Below are 24,927 nucleotides of genomic sequence, written 5' to 3' on the forward strand. Positions count from 1 at the left end.
AATAAACATTCTTATCCATTTATCAAAAGAGAACTGGTTAATGCAATTGCAATTTTAAACATGTTTTTCAATCTTTTGTCACGGCATACTGCTTCAAGGTTACCCACCCGGTAGAACTTACAGACGCTAGTCGCAGCGATTTTTGTTTCCAATTGTTATCCATAAGCAACCAGCATCTCAGTTAAAAATAACTGAAATCAATTAACTGTTCAGCTAGTTGCTGAAGTTTAACAGGTGATTTTGTGCAACGTATTTTCGTGGATCTGAAACAACTCGAGGACAAACTGAACTGTAAAAAAAAAAACACCTAAGAGGCAAACTTGCTATTTTGCCAGATGCTTTATTTGCCTGTGAGTATTTTTACATGCTATCCCTGTCATCAAACAAAATATTTAGAGACTGTCAATAAGAACAAGCAAAAGACACAAGGCAGATATACTGCATACCGTAATTAAGTAAATGGCAGAAATAATAAATAATCACATAATAGCTCAATTACAAGATAAATGCAGTACATATTAGGTCAATGAGAATGGCAATAAATTAATTAAATGACAAAACAAGGTTATATAATACAAGATTATATAGTACAGTCTACTACTTATTTGTAGTAATTCTCACTATTTATGACGTTAATCTGTTCAAAAAAGAATTTCCTCGATGGAAATTCATAAGAGTAATTAATGAAGAAGCGAAAGGAACTTTCAACCACAGGTTGCAGCAAATGGATTGGTCTTTAGTATATAACCATGATGATGTTGATACTAAATTTAACTGTTTTATAAATGAATTCTGTGCACTTTTTGAAGAAATATTTCCCAAGAAATGGGTCAGAAACAGTGCTTCCAATTCTGTAAGCAAGCCTTGGATTACAAAAGGTATAAAACAGTCATGTAAAACCAAAAGGGAAACTTACGCTGCAATAAGATTCTGTAAAGATGTAGAAATATGGGAACACTATAGGATGTACTGTAAAATTTTGAAGAAACTAATACAGAAATCAAAAGCCCTTTATTATGAGAAGAAAATAGATAATTCTAATAATAAAATAAAAGCAATTTGGGGCATTGTAAAAAAAAGAAACAGGAAGAGATACAACAAGTAAAGAAGATATAAATAATATCAGATATGAAGGTATCCTATTTTAGTAGATAACCCGAAAACGGTGGCTGAGATTTTTAATAAACACTTCCTATCAGTTGCACTTCCTATTGGTTGCAAGCCTGATGTTGATGAAGCTGTAACTCTTTGTCAAGTCGTATATTCAAACACAATTCCAGAAATGCACCTTAATCCTGTCACTGTAGAAGAAATTCAAAAAATCATCATGTCTCTAAAAAGTACAAATTCTGCAGCGGTTGATAATATATCTAGTAATTTATTGAAATATTCTTGTGTGTGGATAAGGGACATTCTCTGTCATATTATCAATGCTTCCCTTCAGAAAGGTGTTGTTCCCAGTAGACTTAAGTATGCCATTGTGAAGCCCCTGTACAAAAAGGGTGATAAAGCTGAACTAACTAACTATCGACCTATCTCTTTGCTGACAGCTTTCTCCAAAATTCTAGAAAAGCTAATACTTGTAAGAATTACTGATCATCTCATGAAGAACGGAGTTCTCAGCAAGAGCCAGTTTGGCTTTCAAAAGGGCCGTTCAACAGAAGACGCAGTCTACGCACTTGCAAATGAAGTCCTAGAAACTCTTTATGAAAAAATGCTAGCACTTGGTGTCTTCCGTGATTTATCCAAAGCGTTTGACTGTGGTGATCACCAGATTCTCTTGCTAAAAGCAAAATTAGTAGGAATAAGTGTTGTTGCAGGCAATTGGCTACAGACATACCTCCAAGACAGAAAACAAAAAGTTGTGTTGAATAGCTTGGGTGGAGTATGTGACACTTCCTCACATACCAACGCTTTCGTTTGGTAAGTTACAGCATCTTTGTTTTTAGATATAAAAACATACATACATATTCTACATGTATATGAACCTTTTATTTTCATTGTATTATGATGACAAATATTGTATCATTGTGAGATGATCCCTGCATGAATGAATGAATAAATAAACAAACAGGGTCATGACAGTATCTAGCTGCCTCGACTTTGTTAAAGAAAACCTAAGCAATAAAATCTAAAGAGGTCAATCCACAGTTACAACACAAGAAGTGGGAACATAGTTAACATTCTGTATGCAAGGCTGACAAAGACCTGTGGGGATAACTGATCCAAAAGTTGACTGCAGTGTGCATTACCTATGGTAAAGCTTTTATCTCTATTTCTTTGTGTCTAGTTATCTTTTATTTTTGTCAACAAAATGTGTATGTTGTGAAGTGAATAATAAAAAAAAATAGTTTTGAACATTTAAATGATGTGTACCTCGTCTGATGTGGCCTATAAGTCTTCATCACTTACTTTATGACCCTGACAATGAAGAAACAACTATTACATGGACATTAACAATTGCTGATAACAATGAACCTATATAAGGTTCCAATTTCCTAGCACATAACAGGCACAATATACAGTGGAATGGTGCAGGTTCTGGTCTATGCAGATGATGTTAATATTATTGCATGAACAGATCTAGCTGCTAAAGAAACATAGGATGCTGGTGGCACCAGCAAAAGTGGGTCTGGAAGTGAACATCATTAAAACCAAAAACATTCAAATAATACGACCACAATTCTTAGCAGAACCAATTGATACTGTATGTTATTAATAATATCACATAATGTTAATACTGTGTACAACATGACTTCTGTACAATTTTTGTACACTAATGCAATCGTTATAGACAAGTACGCTAAAATGTTTTTTATTTCATTTTTTTATTTAACAATGAGTAGCTACAATTGCTTAAGAACTACCATATGCTCCTAAGTATACTGAACATTTCATATTTGGTGACAAGTGTTATATCCTTTTAAATGTAAATATGATTAAGAGTTTGTCTTTTTTGACCAAATCCACATCATTATCCAATTTCATTTGGGATCTGTGGAAGGTACATTAGCATATCTGTTCTTATTTCGTAAATATTTACTGTATATTCTTGTCTTCTGACATGTTCCACATCCCAGAAGATCTCCTCACTATGGATAAATTGGAACGAAAAGTATATGTAATCTAATCTGTTCTAATCTGAACTAAATATAATGTTAGAAACTAACCAGCCATAAATACAATATGTTAGCAAATTTGTCTATCTGGGAACTCTGATAACATCACTGTATGATATTAGTATGGAAATAAAGTGGCACATCTATCTAGCTAATAAATGCTATTATGGGCTGGTCCCACAATTTAAGTTCAAAAGTCTGTCCAGAAGAACTAAGGGTCAGCTGTATAAAACTGTAATATGTCCTGTGTTAACCTGGACACAGGCAACAGTGTGAAGAGCTAATAGGATATTCTGAATGAAAGGTGTTACACAAAATCTATTGGGTTACTACCAAAGATGGAGAACATAATAGATGATATAATTTTGAACTTTACAGATTATATAAAGAACTTGAAATCATAAAGTTTATTAAAATAAACTGCCTGAAACAGATTGGGCATGTTTTCCATAAGGAACATGAGAATCTAACAAAAATAGCAGTGCTACAAAAACCAGTGGGTCAAAGAAGCAGGAGAAAACCAAGATTTTGACACTTGGTTGATGTACAATAAGACCGAAAAATTACTGGCGTTAGAGGTTGGAGACACAATGCACCGGACAGGGACAAATGTCCTACAGCAGACCAAGCCCATTAAGGGCTATAAAGCTAGGAAGAGGAGGAATTTCCGTGCTCATTATACATTAACAGCAGATTTAAGGAAAATACAACTACAGAACACAGCTGACAGCAGCTTAGTAACTGGTATATGGAGATGCTTAGCTTACAGCAAGGTAAAGAGAACATGGAAAACTAATGCCTACGACAATTCTCAGTAAACAACAGTTATGAGCATGAATATTGATAGCATTTCACATCGTCTGAGATGTTACTTACAAATATACAGAAGCTCCACACACTTACGGTGAAATCTAAACATATGGAATGTGATCTAGAAGACTTTCATGGTTAAAGAATAATTGCTGTGCTGAAATTTAGTCTGTCATGAAAACGAGGTGGAAAGAGAAAAACTTCACCCACTAAACATATTTATGTTGTAGTAGAAACTTCACCATTTGCACCTAGTGGCCTGAACTACAGTGGCCAAGCACCAAATTAAGGAAGGACCAAGCACTAGCAGCAGACACATGTGCACTTCTGCAATGATAGCCCTTGACACTGCAGTACTATAGTTGAGTCAGTGTAAGATGATCCTTTACATCTAACAGTGCTCTTGCCAGCTTTCAACTGTGAGCCACCAACAGTTGCAGACAAAAACAGTAGCTATCAACAGAGCTGTAACAATGCTGATGTGTTGCCATACAGTCGATTACAAAATGGCATCATTTGATTGGTTGAGGTGCGTCAGCGAAGCTGCTGCGCCCAGCCCACTGCAACAGTCGGGGATCAACTTAGGCTGACTTGAGTAATGCAGTGGCCAACACACAACATATGATAAGTCAGGAAGCCACAGCAACAGTTTTCAAGCCCAGTGTATGAAGAGGTCATTAAACTGAAGCTGGCTGACAAATAAATTTTTTGTCTCATTGCATTCCAGGCACTCTGCATTGATGGCATAGGAGGTGGGGTGGGGGCTAAGTGTGAATAATCAGTCCATCAACTGACTGTAGTACTTGTTATCTTTGGTACAAACTTATATCTCTTTGTGTTTTCTTCTCCAATGTCATCAACAAGAATGTGTATCTTGGACAATGAATAATAAAATGACAATTCTGTACATTTAAATGATGTGCACCTCATTTTATGTGGTTACAGGTATTTCCCACAGACCCATAAATCTTGGTCTTATCTATTTCAACAAATTACCTGAAACTGCCAATAAATAAATTTAAAATAAGCATTTAAAAAAAGGAAGAAAAGTAAAGGATTTCTCTCTGCTCACCATTTCTGTGAGTGTGTGACAAATGACCTACTGTGCATTTCTTATGCCAATTGATTTGATTTGATTTATTTCGTGTTCCATAGGTCCAACTGTGTTGGATACACAAGGACGTGGAATGAGTCAGTTTTTTACAAATACAATCTGATAATCTTATAGCATATACAGAAATTTGAGTACACAATTATATAAAAATGATGTGACTTACCGAATGAAAACGCTGGCAGGTCGATAGACACACAAACAAACACAAACACAGAGATCTCTGCCCAAACTCTTTGTCTTTAAATATGTCTGCTTGTGAGATGTCTGCTTGTGTCTGTATATGTGTGGATGGATATGTGTGTGTGTGTGCGAGTGTATACCCGTCCTTTTTTTTCCCCCTAAGGTAAGTCTTTCCGCTCCCGGGATTGGAATGACTCCTTACCCTCTCCCTTAAAACCCACATCCTTTCGTCTTTCCCTCTCCTTCCCTCTTTCCTGATGAGGCAACAGTTTGTTGCGAAAGCTTGAATTTTGTGTTTGTGTTTGTTTGTGTGTCTATCGACCTGCCAGCGTTTTCGTTCGGTAAGTCACATCATCTTTGTTTTTAGATATATTTTTCCCACGTGGAATGTTTCCCTCTATTATATTCATATGTATGTTTTTAGGAGGATAGGGCAGGTGGATGTTCATTGTTTGAGGTAATCTCTACACAATGTACCTCATAGCGTTCTTTTCTTATTTCAACACTAATTTTGAGCCTATAGAATTAGCTTGCCCAATAAGGCAATTCCCATGTCATTTATGGGACGTTATGATGAAATATATTTCATTTATATTTATAGTGCTGAAATGCCGTATTTTCTTCAATACCAATTGTGGTAACCAGAATTGGACATGACCAGGAGAAACTGGCCAAGTGAGTGAGGGCATCGACTGTAATTTGCCGACAACCACAGAAAGACAACAGCAATGGATGGGCAATGAAGACAACACAGCAGAATGACAAATCTGGAGACTAAACCAAATACAGAGTCTAAACATTAAACACATTAAAAACATAAACTTTAAGTACAATGGCAAAGAAATGAAGCAGTTGGAATCATATCTTGTGTCGCTAATCAAAATGGACATGAAATGTTGCATGTTTGTCTTACAGAGGAGACATTTATGAAGCTTGAAAATGGAACATTTCACAACTTCATTGTGAAATTTTATGAAGTAACATGAAAATAAATACTCTTCTTCTCTTTCTCCTTCTCCTTTGCCCTTTTCTGTTTCTGTATGTGATCAGCACTGTTATATGGGTTGAAGCAATTTTACTGATAGTTGGTGGCCAGATGCACTTCCTGATGTCACCATTGCCTCCCATAATGGAATTTGTGTATCTCATCTGTTTGTATCTAACATATATCTCATTTTCGAGTCTGAGAATATTTTAAAATGTTTGCATAGGTGGTATCTGTGGTAGTACATGGCTAACAGCCCATTTTCATAGGTGGATATGGGAAACCACGTAAAACAACATCCAGGCTGAGTGGCTCACCAGCCATTATAATTTATCTGTGAGGTAGATTTGATCTGGGGCGTACTCGTCTCACTGAATTCCAGAAGCAGTGTGCTAATATGTTTTGCTATCTGGCTGGCTGTGAAGACAAATACTACCATAACTACATCTACATATATACTTACTGCACAAGCCCCCATATAGTGTGTGGCAGAGGGTACCTTGTATTACTACAAGTCTTTTCCATTCCTGTTCCACTCACAAATGGAGTGAGGGAAAAACATCTGTCAATATGCCTTGAGAACATGAACTGTTTAGTTGTTCGTGATCCTCCTGGCCTCAGTTTATTTTAGCCCCTGCATCACACCTACTTCCAATCCTGTCTCATGACCCTAACTTCACTCATTGTGCACTACTCTCACTTCTCCATACTCTTCCTTTTGATTGAACTGTCTCAAGTTGAGAAATCAGAAGAGGCAATCTGTTTTACTTGGTAAAAACTTTCTAAAGCCAAGATCACATAAAATTTCTTTATTTTTGGCAATCGGTTTTGACAGACATTGTTGTCATCTTCATGTCTTCAAAAATTTTTGTTATAAAATGTGTTCATTTTGAGTTGGACCTCACACAGTGTTATCGCCTAGATAACATGTAGCGCACCATATAAGGATTTGTTGTAAATAAAACATTTAAAATCAAAAAGCACCTTGTGCATATTGCCATGTCCATGTATGGGTTGACAATTATTGGACTATATGAAAAAATGTAAATTAGTTAGAAATTATGGAATGCAGACACTTTATTCAACATGTAAACATCACTAAAGATATTTGGATTTATGACAAGGTCAATATGCTTGCCATCATAGGCAATGATGTGGCACAGACAAATAGTGAAATTCTACACCACCCACTGAAGCGTCGGAACATCAATGCTGTTGATGACATCCTGAATGGCTATTTTCAGCTCAGCAATTGTTTTGGGTTATTTCTGTATACCTTGTCTTTAATGTAGCCTCACAAAAAGGAGTCACATGTTTTCATATCTGGAGAATATGGTGGCCAGTTGAGGCCCATGCCAGTGGCCTCTGGGTACCCCAGAGCCAGAATGTGGTGCCCAAAGTGCTCCTCCAGGACATCAAACATTCTCCTGCTTTGATGGGGTTGAGCTCTGTCTTGTATGAACCAAATCTTATCAAACTCAGGGTCACTTTAGATAATGGGGATGAAAACATCTTCCGAAACCTTCAAGTACCATTAAGTAGTCGCTGCGCCATCAAGCAATATCACACCGGTTATTCTGTGACTGGACGCTACAGACCACACAGTCACCTGTTGAGGGTGAATAGACTTCTTGATTGCAAAATGCAGATTCTCAGTCCCCCAAATGGACCAATATTGCTTATAGGTGATCATATCCAAATGGAAATGGGTTTCGTCTCTAAACCAAACCATACTACTTCCTATTATGCCCTACAGCCAACCGTACAGTTTGAACATCCTAACACAAACTGTTCAGAAGTTATGATGATTTTATTTCATATAGTTCAATAATTGTGACCCACAGATCATTGTTATATCATAAAAAAACACAGTACACAATAAAATACACAGTATTAGAGCAAGCAGATGGGCTATTAAGTATTTTATTGTGTAGGTTTTTTTTTTTTTTTAATGATGTAACAATCATCTGCTGAGTGCTACAAGTGTGGATATGGTCATGTGCATAAAGTGCTTTCTGATTTTAAATGTTTTATTTGTGACAAATGTTTATATAGTGTGCTACATTTTATCTACATGACAATTTGACATGAGGTGCAGCTCAAAATGAACACATTTTATAACAAAAAATTTTCAAGACCTGAAGATTACAGCAAAGTCTGTTGAAACCAGTTGTTTGTAAATAAAGAAATTTTATGTGCTCTTGGCATTAGAAATTGTTTACCAGGTCTCCTTTTTCCTCTATTCTATCTCTTCATTCTAACCCACTGCTCCATGTCACAGTGCACTGCACACAGCCTTGACTGCCTATGAGTACATTGAGACCACCAGTACCACATACCTGTGCCCCTGCTGCCACATCAACTCAGCCAACAGCCACCCTTCCCAAACTGTCCGTGTCACTTCCCACCTACTTTGTACCCTCACCCACTTCACTGTAGTTGAGTGAGTAGGTGTTGAGCAGTGGGCAGGCACATTTAAAACTATACTGTTGGATTTCCCATTGTTTAACACACTCAGTCTTGTTTATGTGCCTATTGTCAACTGAGCATATCTACTATTCAGTGAGTTGTTACAAATTATTTATATTCCTTCAAGTACTTGTCATTACCATATAAACACAGTTGAACACCTATTCTTTTATTCACAACAATGGTTATGTTCATCTTTGTCCATATTGTAGTACAGTAGAGTCTCGATCAGACATGATAAATAACGAAAACATCATTGCAAAAGATAGATAGGGAGAGTACAGCTCAGTGAAAAAGCAGACAACAATGCAATCAACACCGACGATTAGCTCGCTGCCCTGTTGCATGAACATCTGTTGTCAGTATGGCACGAAATACCCCGACTGCTGCTGGCTGCTACTGGTCAAAACTGGGGAGTTCATATGCTGCTGTAGTTCCCAGTACCTGTACTGTACAGTGTTGTGTGTTGTTTTGTTTGTTGACTGTGTGTTCCATTGTACACCGTACAAAGATGAGTGCTGTAACAAAAAAGAGGAAACTTGTGCCTTTGCATCTAAAATTAGAAGCACTAAGATGATTTGACAAAGGGGAAACAATAAAAAAATTTGCTCTCGAATATGGTGTTGGTGAAGTTACTGTTGGTGACTGGCAAAGAAACCGACTTAAATTGGAACAGTTTTCTTCACAGAAATGCTCACACAAATCTCTCAGTCAAAGAAGTATAAAGAAGTCAGACTTCGAAAAAACAAGTGAGGCATTGTTCATGTGGTTTACCCAGCAGAGACAGAAGGGTGCTCCGATTTCTGGCCCAATCTTGCAAGAAAAAGCTTTGTTTTTCAGAAACCAGCTGCAGGAAGGAGATGACAATTTTGCCGCTAGTATGGGCTGGCTCTACAAGTGGAAGAAGAGGTATGGAGTGCATCAACTAGACGTATGTGGAGAAAAACTCTGGTGACGCTCAGGCCGTTTCAAAATTTATCGTCGAGTTTAAAAAAAATCATAATTGACGAAAATTTGTCTACTGAACAAATATATAACTGTGACAAAACTATGCTAAATTTTAAAATGTTACCAGCGAGAACACTTGCTTCTTGTGAAGAAAAAAAGTGCTCATGGACACCAAAAAAGCAAGGAACGGCTCATAGTTATGGCAGCTTCAAATGCAACTAGAAACCACAAACTAAAACTAGTTGTGATTGGGAAGTCTGCCAAGCCAAGAGCATTCAAGAATGTATCCATCTCAGCTCTTCTGGTTGTCTATACACATCAGAATGATGCCTGGATGAATCAGGAAATCTTCAAGAACTGGTTTTTTAACTCATTTGTACCTGACAGCAAGAATTTTTTAAAAGAAAGGGGACTGCCATGCAAAGCAATTTTGCTCATGGATAATGCATCCTCACATCCAAGTGCAGGAGAACTGCAGTGCGTCAGTATCCTTGCCTTGTTTTTCCCACCAAACGTTACCTGTCTCATTCAGCCCATGGATCAGGGCGTTCTGGAATGTCTAAAGTAAGTATTGATGGCGATTGCTACAGTCAATCCTGCATTCCGAAGACAATGAAAGCATTGTAGGAGCTTTGAAGAAAGTAACTTTGAAGGACATCGTGTACTGGATTAGTGAATCTTGGAGCGAAATAAAGTCAGATACAATTTCTAAGTCATGGAGGAAAATTCTACAGGAAAGTATGCCAGACATAGAAACTGAAGATTTAGCAGATGAGGACGATCAACCATTGTGTAATTTAATCAGAAGATTGCCAGGTTGTGAAGAGGCAGAAGAGGTGGAAGTAGGCGAGTGGTTAAATTCGGATGAACAATTGGAAGTGACAGACTCTTCTATAATTGGCATGGTTAACAATCCATCACAGTGTGAGAGTGACGAGGATGACGAGGCAGAGGCTGCACCGATGATGAGTCACACTGGTGGCTACGCTGCTCTCGAGGCCGCCATATGCTACGTGGAACAACAGCCTGAGGCGACACCAACTGACCTACTGCTCCTGAGATGGAGGCATGACATTGCCCCAAGGAAATGTTGCAGCTTCGCCAAACAAAAGACATTTCACTATTACTTGTCTAAATAAATAATTATTGTTATTCTGCCAATGCAAATGCATGTGTAACTACTTTTATTTTAGTAAAGTTCATATTTTGACCTGTATTACTTACAATATCATAATATTTCTTTTTCCCATTTAAATTTCGATAGTCCGAGTTTTCAATAGTTCGAGGTGGTTCCGGACCCATTCACCCCGAACAATCGATATTCTACTGTAGTACATTGTCCTACTAGTATTACAACAGTCTGATGTACAGAACTTTCAGAAACATGTTTTGATCAAGTTTAAACTGGAAAGAACATGTAGCAAAACTCTCCCAGAAACTCACTTTGGCATGTTTTGCTCTGAGACTCATTTCAAAAGTATGCTCCTCAGGAGGTGTTAGACTGGCTTACTTTTGTTACTTCCAGTCCATTGTAGCTTATGTTACAGATTTTTGAGCTAAAAGTAATTGGGGATTAAATAAAATTATTACATTACAGAAAATGACTTTTGGATTTTGTCACAGAGCTCTACAAGGGTTCACTGCAAGTGTTGTGTATGTTTACTACCCCCCCCCCCCCCCCCCTATACTTTTACAAATATGTGTTGATGACAAGAGCTAAACTTGGAGTCCTGCAAACCAATGGCAGCTATTATAGTTATAACACTCTCAACTGTCAATCACTCAATGAAGAAAAAGTAAGGACATCAAAAAAAGTGAACTTACAGTGTCAGTGCTTTTGCATTGCATGCTTCTTTGGTAACTGTGAGGGGAATGATGAGAAATGAACGTGAAGATGGCTAGACAAGATAACTGAACCAATGAGAAAATAGTTTTCTATAAACATTGTCACGATGTGACATGTATAAAATTGGTGTCATGATGGACTATATTGTGCAGAATGTTGTCATATAAAACAGAATATTCCATAAAATTTTAACTGTACTCTTAGGCCCTGCATAACCACACTGTTGGAAATAGGCATGTTTCAAAAATATCACACACAGTTTTCGGAACACTAATTGTGCTACACAAAGGCTCAGTGCATCACTACAACCAGTTTTCCTCCAGTCACATTAATTGGCTTGACCAACTTAAAACCAAACTGTAACATTTCAACCTAATCTATACCTTGAGCTGCACTGTGGATCAATCACCCACCACAACCAATTTTCTTACACTCACATTCATTGAATTTGCCTATTCACAATCAAACTAACATGTTGGAATATCAAACAATTTCTCAAGAAATATTGTCATATTCTGAGAAACAACAATACAAAAAATATACATGAAAACCAGTAAGCAATTTACTAACTGGTAAACCAGATCAATAATCATCAATCTCACACTATCCATGTCAAAAACAAAAGTAATCAATTTGTATCTTCAGTGATTCTCATTGGCTACTGCATACTATGACCCAATTGTCTATGACCAACAGAAATGAACTGCCAATAACAGCATGGATCAGAAGAACCTCCAACACTATAAGTGCACTTTAACCAAGAAGAACTTATCCTCAAAGACTTGTGGGTCACTTTGGTGTCATTCTTTATAAGGCACTGCCGACATATATAAAGAAGTTGGAGAAGGAAACAGTTTTTAGAGCAGAATTAAAAAAGTTTTTCCTGAGAACTGTACCTACAGTGTAAGTGATATGTTAGCTTACTTCGAAATACCAGGCCCTTGCTAACTGTTGAGTACTTTTTAATCTGTTAGTGGGTGTAGATCTTATGTCTTTGTACAAGAATGTTTCTGCTGTTGGTTACCTGTTTTCTTTAATTCAATTTTTTGCAATAGATCCCCTCAAAGTAGGGAATCGGTTGCAAGAAAAGTTATGTTGGATACAGTGTTGGCAGGTGTTTGTGTGTGTATATTTTTTAGAAGTGCAATATAATTTGTACATGTGTTTACATCTTACAGAACTGAATAACAAAGTTTTTTGTGTTCCAGCTACATAACTGATTTTACCACTAGTGCATGGTATAGGCTCCTTTTAGACTAGATACATGCGGTTTTCTTTCCAAATCATATACTGAGAGGTACAGCTAAGACATTGTTAATGCAACGGACTTGAATTCTGGAGGAGCAGGCTTCATCCTGTGTCTGGCCACCCTGACCTGGATTTTCCATGGTTTTCCCAAGTTACTAAGGTGAATGGTGGAATGGTTCCTTTGATAAGGCCGTGGCTGACTTCCTGGCCCTACCCGCACTCAATCCTATCCCTTTGTTCAAGGGGCATTCAGTAAGTAATGTAACACATTTTTTTTCTTCGGCTAATTCAGTTGAAAAACTGTGGAATTTGTTGTAGGACACCACAGAGTTTTGCTGCTTCAGCCCCCAGTGTTTCATGTAATTCTGCAGGTGGCAATGCTGTATGTCACCTTTGTGGTATTGATAGTTCTGACCACAGCATAGGTTGGCACTACGAGAGTGGAAGATCTTCACCGATGACAGTGCCCTCTAGCCCGACACTGTGCAGCTCTATGAGCACCACTCCACTTTCGCCCAGTTGATCAAGAGCAGATGGCCGAGAACCATCGCCTTAGCTTAACTTGCCATTGAGACTTTCTATTTGGACCATGGCTTTGCACCTACATGCTCACCTGTACCAAGTTATGTATCCAAGTGTATAATTTGGATTGGACTATAGTAAAACCACTTTTACTTTACTTGCAGTACTGAAAGCTTTACCTCCACTTCTCCTATTCGCTTCCTACATTGGGCCTACGTTACAGATTTCAAGAGCAGACCCATGTGCCATCTTCTCAGTTTGATATAAAATTACTGGTGACGAGAAACGGCAACAACAGGGGATAAACATTTTTTTTCTCTCCTCTTATCTGTTTTTTTGCTCGGTACTGCTTTAGCTTTCTCCATTTCCCGGTGTAAATCAGTGTATGAGTGCTTCCACCCTTCGCTACAAGACTTTAAGTTTGTATCAACAATGGCTTCACCACAGGAACAGGCTTCACTGTCCGATATTGTACGGTTTCAGGCTCACAAATGACACAGTTGCTTGCTGCTGTAAGTGGACTGGTCACACTACAAACTGCAGCTACTACAACACCTCCTCCTGTACCACCACCAATGATGCCTCCAGTGCTGCCATTTCGTGCCTTCAAACCTGACGCTGGTCAGAATACATTGCCCAGCTCAAGGCGCACTTCGCAGCATACAACGTACCAGGTACAGAGCGGCTTGCCTTTTTCATTGCCAACGAGGGTGTTGTGTTATACTGTGTGCTCGTAAAACTGTTTCCCACCACTGGCCCAGAAACTAAAACTTACGATGAAGTGATTGATGCTTTGAACTCCCACTTCTGTGACAGTGTAAATGCGGTAGCTGCACGCTACAAATTCTTTCGTCTCTGGCATGGTCCTACTCAGTCAAATAAATCATGGTTAGCTGACCTTCAGGGACTAACATCTGATTGTGACTTTAATTGCTCATGTGGGTGTCATATGTAGATATCATGATTAGAGACGCTATTGCTCAGAATGTGGGGGACCACCACATCCACCACATCTGTGAGCAAATCTTACGATTTAAAAACCCATCTTTGCAGGAAGTAGTGGACTTGCTAGACAGACAAGGGACATTAGATATGGCTACTTCCATGTTCGACGTGATCCCAGGTGTGTGTACTGTTGGCGAGGCATAATACGGGCCCTCCCGCCCTGCCCCAGCCCAGCTAGCCATGTCGCGCCGTTCATGCGCAAGTAAACAAGTTTCAAGCCAGGCACACACTAAGAAACTGAAATTATGTCCAAACTATTTTTGTGCCCGCCCACGAGACAGTTGCCCATCCCATGAAGCACAGTGTTATTTTTGTAATAAGAAAGGACATGTGCAAGCCGTGTGTAGTAAGAGAAACTCTAATTCACAACCTGTCTCCCATTCGCATGACTCGCATGGGCGTCACCGCAATGGCAACCACCATGATCATGATTCACATCAGCCTATGGACGTTAATGCCATTTATTCACAGCCTTCTGCTTCACATGCTTCTACAGCTCATCATGTGAATAAACAAGTTTAGCCAGACACTTCCTCTCACATTCAGTGCAATGCGAGGAAACTTTTTGTGACTTTGAAAATTTGTGGACGTTATGTTCGCATGCGACTGGACACTGGTGCATGAATTTCTTTACTGAACAGATCAATGTATGACTTGCTTGGTTCGTCCCCGCTTTCCACACTAACTGCATTTACTGGACAGGAAATTTCAGTGCTCGGCATGTGTAGTTTGTAAGCCACGTATGGTGCAATGGCATGTACAGTGTCTTTCCATGTGCTCTGCTCTAGTGATGCTATGAACATAAAAATGCACGGACACATTTGAACTTTTTGGCCTCACAATTCAGGACAATGTACTTTGCATCAACGCTAGTGACCACTTTTACTTTACTTGCAGTACCGAAAGCTTTACCTCACTTGCTCCTGCTCACTTCCTACATTCGGCCTATGTTACAGATTTCAGGAGCAGACCCACATGCTGCCTTCCAGGTGGGATACAAAAACATTCAAAATGGCATCTGTAATGGAGATGCATTCCAAGCAGAGAGCTGTCACTGAATTTCTTTTGGTGGGAAGCAGACCATGACAGATATTTATAGGCACTTTCAGAATGTCATGGAGACCTGGCAGTGAACAACAGCATTGTGAATCAATGGGCAAGGCATCTGTCATCATCACAACAAGGTCGCATAAACCTGTCCGATACCCTGCATACAGGCCTGTCACAGACAACTGTGACTCCTGCAATGCTGGAAAGTCCAGATGCTATCTTTCATGGTGAGCAATGGATGAAAATGAGACACCTTGCTGCATGATTGGACATCTCTATCAGTGCTGACACTCTCGCCCACCATTCGGGCTACTCAAAGGTGTGTGTCTGCTGGATTCCTCACTGCCTAACAGAAGGCCATAAAGAGCAAAGAAGTACCATTTGTAAGGAATTCCTTGCGTGTTATGAGGCTTATTGTGACAATTTTTTGATGAAAATCATCACAGGTGATGAAACATGAGTTCATCATTTTGAACTGGAATCAAAATGACAGTCCGTGGAGTGGTGCCACACCACCTCTCCTCCAAAGAAAAAGTTCAAAGACTCACCCTCAGCCAGTGAAGTCATGGCAATGTTCTTCTGGGTCTCTGAAGGGGTTACTCTGTTTGATGTCCTCTCTCGTGGTTCTGTGAACAACTCCAATGTGTATTGTGCTATTCCCAGGGAACCGAAGAAATGACTTCAGCTGGTTCGTTTCCATAAAAATGCAAATGAACTTCTGCTTCTCTGTGACAATGCAAGGCCTCACAAAAGTATGCACACCCGAGAGGAGGTCACAAAACTTCATTGGACTGTTGTTTCTCATGCACCCTATAGCCCAGATCTTGTACCTCCTAAGTTCCATCTGTTTGGCCCAATGAAGGATGCGCTCCGTAGGAAGCATTATGTGGATGATGGGAAATTTATTGCCGCAGCAAGATGTTGGTTCTAATACTGACCAGTAGAGTGGTGCCATGTAGGCATCCAGGCACTCCCAGTAGGACAGTATAAGGCCATCACATTGAATGGAGATTATGGTGAAAAATAGGGCTTTGTAGCCAAAAGAGTGGGGACTAATATGGTGTATCGGAATTCTGAATAAAGCTAACCTGCTTTCAGAAAAAAATGTGTTGCATTGCTTATTGAATGCCCCTCGTATATGTTTGTGTACACATATATTATTCCTGTAATGTATCTAGCATATCCCATAATTTTGTCTTGAATAGTTAAAGGATGAACAAATAAAAAATAAATAAATTAATTAAAATGAAAGACTTCTTGCAATAATCAAAGATACTCACACAGTTACATAATTTTAGTGCCATACTAACAATAGCATGTATTTTTTTTTCACCCATAATGTTTTTATGAAGTGCTACTCAAGTAATACAAAACACACAAACATAGTCATACAATTTATTTAGAGCTTTTATCTTCTGCTTTTATTTTATTAACTTATATGTTCTTTTGTTTTATGTCATCACTTGTGCTTTGTCTTATTTTCTAACAATTCATTCCACTGTTCTCATTTTGTTTTAAGTGAGAAGTATCAGTGGATGATTGAGTATACTGAGCCTACTGATACCAAATGACAGATTTGTCCTATAACGTAATGAAGATGTGACATATGATGTCATGCATAGGCAAACAGAAAGAGAAAAGAGCACTGACCATTTTTCTTTTGCATCTACAGAGAGTGGACAAGGATAACAAAGCACCACAAACACAACACGGTGTAGGAAATCTGCTGGCATTTAAAACAGCTTGCAGGCAGCTGGGTATTGATAAATGCAGGTCCCTTGTGGTTTTAAAGGGAATCTTATATGATTCTTCCTGCAAAATAGTGGTAAGTTCAGCTAACAATGATGGAGGTGAACAGCGACCACACACCCTTCCCCCCAAAGTAGACCACAGAGGCTCAATGTTATTGAAATCTGATGACTGTGGTGGCCAGGGGAGGTGTGACAATTCATCCTTGTGTTCACAAAACCAGATTTTGATTATGCCTGTGTGAACAGGGCCCTGTTATCTTGGAACAGAGCATAACCATTGGGGAACAAACATTGTACCATGGGATGGACCTGATGAGCCAAAAAGATGACATACTCCTTGGCAGTAATGCAGCTTTGCAGAATAACCAAGGGATCTATGGAATACCATGATATGGCTGCCCAAATCATCACTGACCACCACCACGTTTCAGTCTTGGGAGGTAAACTTAGCCACAAATTGGAAGAAGTGTAAAACAAAATCTTCCAACCAAATGACGTTTTTCTATTTCTCTATAGCCCAGGTTCAGTGGCTTTGGCACCACATTTTGCTGTTTTGGGCATTTGCAATACTAGTGGATGGTTTTGGAACTCGAGCTCACTCTGAAATTCCCTGCTTCTGGACTCCCTTCATATTGCTTTGGTGCAGAGAGCATTCGTTAGTGTGACATTCATTTCTGCAGTGACTTTTTCAGCTGTTGTTTTCATCACAGTCTACTTCAGTGATCATTCATTATGATCACTCAACACACAATTTTGTCTGCACTGTGATTTAGCAGATGATGTTCTTCCAGTTTCCCTGTATGTGATATAAATCTTCAATATGCTGCCTCTTTGAACACCAATCACTTTCGTTACCTCGGTTGTGGAAGCACACACCGTATGACCACCAACGATTTTTCCATATTCAAAGTCACTCAGCTCTGACATAATCTACTTACAATTGTAGAGAATACTGTTCTGATCATGGCAGATGCTTGCAATATGTTAAGGACTTTGCACAAGTGCTGTTGATGGTAGAATACAACAGCACAATCTGCAGGCTTAGCTAGCATCTGCATTAGTGTTCAGCCATGCATTTGTCGCGTTTCCATATTTTTGTCCAATTCCTACATGTTAGTTGTGGAATGTTGGTTAGGTAGGAATGTGTCAGCTTGTTTATGAGTTTGCCAAGTGATATCTGATGCTTCAGTTAATCTGGACAATTTCTTTTGATTACCTGCCATGAATCTGGACTTCATCATGGCAATGTAATACATATTTTCTGAACATGCATAACCATACTTATCAGTTAATGGAATTACATCAGTATATTGGCAGACTTTTTCCACTACAGTATAAAATTGCTTGAAATTATCCATCTCTGGTGGCAGTGGTGGTGGTAATGATAATGACAATGATAATGATGAAGGCAACATTTACTGTAGGTCTTATGGCTGCTTTTCAAGAAGGTAAAATCACTGTCCTGCACATGAATTTGTGGTAATGTTTCTAATGGTTCTTCCTCTGTTTATACAGGTACTGTTGGGCCCACTATACTTGCCATTTCTGGTGGGGGAATTGGGATGCCATTTAATTTAGATGATGACAGAACGGCTTTTATTCTTTTATGTTTCTATTGGTTCTTCCACTGTTTCCACAGGTGTTGTTGAGCCCTCTATACCTGCCATTGCTGTTGGGGTAATTGGGATGCCATTTACTTTAGATGATGATAGAACAACTTTTATTCTTTTGGCACATGGGCTTCTTTACCACTGTTATTGCTGTGCAGACAATGTTTTGTAAGGTGCTCTCTTACAGAGCTGCAAATTAGCATGCATGTTGTGTTACGAAATGACTCACAGTTTTTTTTAAATCTCCTATTAGTGTTGGTGATTTCAATATTAACACAGGATTTTTCTATTAAGTTATTTCTCCATGGAGTAGCCCTAGCAAAAAAAGTTAATATGGGATTATTTCAAAGTTTATCTTTTAAAATGTTTGTTGCACATCTCGTATCATTACAATAAATGTAATTTGTATCCTCTGTTACAACAGAGCAGTTTTCAGACTGTAAAGAGCTTTCACAGTTTTTTAGAACTTGAGATATAGTAGTTCTTAGCTTGGCAGTACTAGTTACATTCAATTTCTATTGCAAAATTTTGGCAGTTACTCTTTCATGGCTATCTGCAAGAATATTTTATGATTTATTATCCGTACTTGTTGATATATACTTCACTATCTTCCCAGTCACCATTTTTTCTTTTTGTTACTTTTCCTTCAGATTTAGTCTTCTTGATGCAGATAATCAAATTTGTTCACTTTATGCAACACAAATTTCTCCATTTACTTTATTGTCGCTCATCACATGAAACAAGTTTTAATTTTTGATTTCCTTTTTAGAAATTATGCTCAACATTTATTGAAACTTTATTGAAACATTTTTGAAACTTTTTGTAAAAAAGCATTTTGAATTAGTTGAGAGATGCTTGTTAAAGTATGAGGACAAAACTCAAAATCTAATAACCAAATGCATTGATTTAATGTCAATATCAACTGCATTCATTTCAGTTTTTATTTTTGTAGTGATTTTCATTTTGATGGTTTTTAGCCCTTCTATCATTGTTCAATCAACAAATTATAAACACTATTTTCAAGCAAATGGAAATGACAACCTATGAAGGCACCAAATTCTATTCTGCTGCACTGAATCTGAAAGCACCAAATTCTGTTCTGATCCACTGAATCTGCTTGAAATTGGCCTTCAGCATAATTCAAAACTGTATAAACGGTAATTTGATTCAAAAGAAATTGTGTAATCCTTGTGTATGACTTGGCTGATGCTATAATAGTGACACCATAAGGTGCCATTTGAAAAGTAAGTGCTCAGTTCATAGTTATGGCAATTCCCAGCAGAGACATGAGTGAGAGATGGCAGTTTGATTTAACAGATTCACATTGCACCTGTTTTTTTGTTTTCGAGTGATCATCTGGAAGTAGCACTAATGGCAGCCACATTGAAGAGTAGCAGAAACATGTTTTGATTTGTTTGAGACTAATAATAGCAATCAAACATTACACAGAGTTTTTGTTTGTTAATCAAACCTGAGGATCACCTTAGACATTGTATGAAGTCATTGGCCTGCAACCCTAGACAAAATGATGTCAGTAGATAAGTATATCCAAGGGATTTGAGAAATTACTGATGGAAAGTCATGTATATGCCATAAAATAAACAGTGTTGGACCTCAAAGTGGAGAATATTAGGAGAATGCCTTGAGAGAGGATAGGAGGAGCTAGTACCAAAGGAAAAGTAAGACAAGGACAGTGCTAACATAAGCAAAAACATAAGAACTAAAAACAAAATGCGGGACATAATACAATAAGGTCAAAGGGTGGATGGGAACAGCATTTCATTAAGAGAAATAAGGAGAGAACTGGGAACAACACAGGGAACAAAACATAATTTCATGTTCGACGTGTTAGAGGGAACAATAACTCATTAGCAGTATTGCAAACTCCAACAATTGAAAGTCCAGATTGGAATATCAATAGTAGTATGAAAGGAATAGATTTCGACTCACTGTAAAGATGACACATTGAGTTGCAGACAGGCACAGCGAAAAGACTGTTACATGTTGAGCTTTCAGCCAAAGCCTTTTTAAGGAAAGAGAAGCACAAGCAAACACGATTGCCATCTACAGTCGCTCTGGCCAGAATGCAACTGTCATATTGAATAAAAGGAGCAGAGAAGAGGAAGGGATAACAGGGTACATGTTGGGAGAGAAAAGAGCACTGCTAGGACTAGATGTTGGCAGGACAAGACTAGGCTGCCAGTTGTAGTGCCAGGAGGTTGTGGGGGAGGGAGTGGACTGGGTCGGGGAGAGTGGTAAATCAGATGAGCAGAGAAGGAGAAAAGACAGTTGGGTGCATTGGCAGATAGCAGTGCATGGTGAGGGTGGGGGACATGAATTGAGAGGAGGTGATAGGACAGAGGGGGCAGAAACTGTTGTGTGGAGGGTGTGGGAACGGTTTGTTACTGTAGGTTGAGGGAGGGATAATTTCGGGAGCAGAGGATGTGTTGTAAGGATAACTCCTCCCTGTGCAGTCCAGAAAAGCTGGTGTTTGAGGGCAGCAGCCAAATGATCTGGGTCATAAAGCAGCCACTGCAATCAAGCATGTTATGTTCAACTGCATCTTGTGCCATAGGGTGGCCCAATTTGCTCTTGTCCACAGTTTGGCAGTGGTCATTCATCGTGGTGACAGCTTGTATAAAAAGTGTGAATTGATTGCAGCAGACCTGGTATATGACATGGCTGCTTTCACAGGTGGCCTTGCCTCTGATGGGGTAGGATAAGCCTGTAGCAGGGCTGGAATAGGAAGTGTTGGATGGGTGGAATGGGCAGGTCTTGCACCTGGATCTCCCACAGGGATATCATCCCTGTGTCATAAGTTTTGGATTTAAAGTGGCATAGGGGTAGACGAAGGTGTTTTGGAGTTTGGGTCAGTGACCAAACAACACTTAAGGAGGGGTGGGAAGGATCTTGGGTAGAATGTTCCTCATTTCAGTTCATGACAATACACAATAATAGTTGAATCACATCCTTTGTCAGAGCTTTGATTATCTGTCATTATATCACAAAATGACAGACATCCTACCCAAGATCCTTCCCTATCCTCCTAAAGTGGCGTTCTGTTGCCCACTCAACCTCCACAACATCCTGAATCTCTGTCCTACTACCGAACCCAGCTTTATGCCACGGGGATCATATCCCTGTGAAAGACCAGATGCAAGACGTACCCAATTTATCCTCCCAGCTCTACCTACACCAGTCCTGTAACAGTTTTATCCCACCCATCAAAGGCTAGGCCATATGTGGAAGCAGCCATTTCATACACCAGTTATGCTATGATCATAGCACAGATTTTTATATTGGTATGACTATCAACCATCTGTCACCAGGATGAATGACCACCGTTAAACTGTGACCAAGAGCAAAATGGACCACACAATGGCACAACATGCAGCTGAAGATAACATACTTGATTTCAGTGGTTACTTCACAATCTCCCCACCATCATCTTTTTTTAACTGCATAGATGGGATTTATACATACAACACATCCTCCACTCCTGAAATTATCCTAGGCTCAACCTACGGTGTTTAAAAAACCTTATGACACTGAATTAAATTAACTGAATTTTATTAGTACTACCAGTTTTGGCCATAAACCATCATGTGGTACGAAAATCACTTAAAAATTTTCATTTGTCATGAATATTGAAATGCAGAGCATTGAATATTTTAATCCATTTGATACTTGTAATAAAAACCTCATTCATGGCATTCACAAGTGCAACAATGGTCCTATTCATATGAGATGACAACAAGAAATACAAAGTCTTTGTATTTGTTGTTGTCATTCATGACAAATGAACTGTTTTGTGCGATTTTCATACCAGGTGCTGGCTTATGGCCAAAATTGGTAGTAATAATAAAATCCAGCTAATGCAGTTCACTATCATGAGTTTTTGAAACATATATCGACTGCTGAAAATTGCCTGAACAAAAAAAAAACCAATCAACCTACAGTGACCTACTTTTCCCACACCCTCCTCCCAACAGTTTCCACTCTCTCTGCAACCCTAGACAAAATGATGTCAGTAGATAAGTATATCCAAGGGAGTTGTGGATTTGAGAAATTACTGATGGAAAGTCATGTATATGCCATAAAATAAACAGCGTTGGACCTCAAAGTGGAGAATATTAGGAGAATGCCTTGAGAGAGGATAGGAGGAGCTAGTACCAAAGGAAAAGTAAGACAAGGTCCTGCTCCAAGTCCATGTCCCCTCAATTTCATTGTGTGCTGCTCTTTGCCAATGCACCCACTGGTTTTTTGCCCACCTCTGCTCCTCTCCTTTTCCGCTCCCCATTTCCATCGCCCTCCCTTCCCCACAGCTTCCCAGCACTTCACCTGGCAGCCCTGTCCTGCACACCATGCCAGACAGCATTCTCTCTCCTCCCATCTATAACTTGTCCCCCTCCTGCAGCCCATTCCAGGTTCTGTTCGACACAACTGTTGCAACTGACCAGAGTGGCCAGAGACAACAGTCGTGTGTATATGAGGTGTGCTTGTTTGTGTGAAGATGTGTGTGTTTTCTTTTCTTTTCTGGAAGAGGATTTGGCCAAAAGTTCAATGTGTAACAATCATGCCAGTCTGCACCTCTATATGTTATCTTTATGGTGAGCAGCATTGTATCATTTCCACAATATTGATCATCAGCAGTTTTTACCATTATGCAGGATATGCAAAGGAATGAACAGTATTCTATCTCTGGGAGATAGCAAAGCAGATTTGGTCATATGTGAGAACGGAAAAACACCCACCTTTAGTTACATGTTTAGGAAGATGGAGAGTGGACTGTGAAGCACAATCCAGACACTGGGGAATGAACCAGTGGTGTACTTTCCAGGTGATGTGTTGGGGATTTCGAAATACATATGAAGAAAGTAATGAATATTCTCAGAAGCAGCGGAACTGGGAAGGTGTGTGGCCCAGACAGTGTGTCTATTGATCTGCTGAAGATGGTTGACTCAGCAGTTGTGCTCCACCTGGCATAAGTGTTCAGGTTGAGCTTGGAGAGAGAAGAACTGGCAGATGACTTGTTGGTAGACTTTGTGTTCCCTGCCCACAAAGGAGACAACGCTGTAAATTATATGCCAGTCAGCCTAACATCAGTTGTCAGCAAAATTATGGAAAGACTTGTAGCTATCTGTACAATGTACAACACAATGCAATGGCATAACAAAATTGAGTGCACATTTAGGGAACACAAGAGTCTTGTGAACCACAACTTGCAGGACACAGACGTCAGTGGCAGGGTTATCAGAGGAATATAGCAGAGTCCACTGTGGGTTCTTGTTACACAATTTATGAAATCCTGGAATAGAAGATAGAGCAGTAGCTTCAGTAATGGCATTCTTGCCTCTGCAAGCCAGAACCCAAAGAGAATTGGTAGAAAAAGGTGTCCCAGAGGAAGTGCAGACAATATCAATAAGGGTAGGAAAAGTTGCATCAGGGGAAGTGCAAGCAATGTCAGATTTGCCACAATGAAGTGCATAGGTACATCTGATGCTTATAATACCGAGACTGCTTCAGGAAAAATCTTACAATTTCAAAAGGCTAAGCTTCTACATGAATGAATATAAAAATGGTGGGTAATTTTTGCCTTGAAGTTAGTTGCAAGTTCCTGTCTCATGTGGTTGCCAGTAGGGATCTCCTTGGCCCAATTAGCACATTTGCTCATTCATTACCCGGTGCACATTCATCCAAGATGGTGATAACATGGCAATAAATTCCATTTTAGTGGGTATAATAAAGTTACAACTGGGCAGCATGACTTTGTTAAGAGTACATCACTGCACCTCCTACAGTTCAAAGTTTTCAAGAGCAGTACCAAGGGAAAACCACAAGTCACCCTCATGTGCTTGTTCAAGACATAGAGGACATTCAACAGAATTTTGCATTTATTCCATAGAAGTCTACTCATCACACCAGCTGAAGGTTAGCCATTTCTCAGATGTCTGTATGGTATGTTTTGTGATGAGATTTGTGTTTCATTTCATTCAGAATTCAGTTGTGATGAACATTGCATGATTGTGAGAAAACAACAATGTTTAGAGTTTTGCGAATTCATTCTGGGTTTGGAGACAGATGATAACAATTTGTGTTAAAACAATGAGACTATGTTCCATTCAAAGTGGGTTGCCATAATGTAAGATCAAAAGGAACTATCAGTCATGAGAGAGACTCCGTAAACCTTCATGTGTTTTGTGGCATTTCACAAGAAAACATTTACAGACCATTCTTTTTTATGGAAAAGTTTGTTACAAGAACCACACA

General features: G+C 39.1%; 1 protein-coding gene across 1 annotated transcript in view; it reads left to right on the plus strand.

The window, feature by feature from the left end:
- Positions 1-168: 168 nt before the first annotated feature.
- The window catches only part of LOC126263570 (uncharacterized), a 104,730-nt gene continuing 79,971 nt past the window's right edge, over positions 169-24,927 (plus strand). The window contains exons 1-3 of the mRNA XM_049960662.1: positions 169-350; positions 5,825-5,898; positions 13,725-13,915. Coding sequence (XP_049816619.1) covers positions 5,877-5,898; positions 13,725-13,915 — 213 coding nt within the window. The 5' untranslated portion in view covers positions 169-350; positions 5,825-5,876. The remainder of the gene's footprint in view (positions 351-5,824; positions 5,899-13,724; positions 13,916-24,927) is intronic.

The sequence above is a fragment of the Schistocerca nitens genome, chromosome 6, assembly GCF_023898315.1.
Source record: "Schistocerca nitens isolate TAMUIC-IGC-003100 chromosome 6, iqSchNite1.1, whole genome shotgun sequence".
Taxonomy (NCBI): Eukaryota; Metazoa; Arthropoda; class Insecta; order Orthoptera; family Acrididae; genus Schistocerca; species Schistocerca nitens.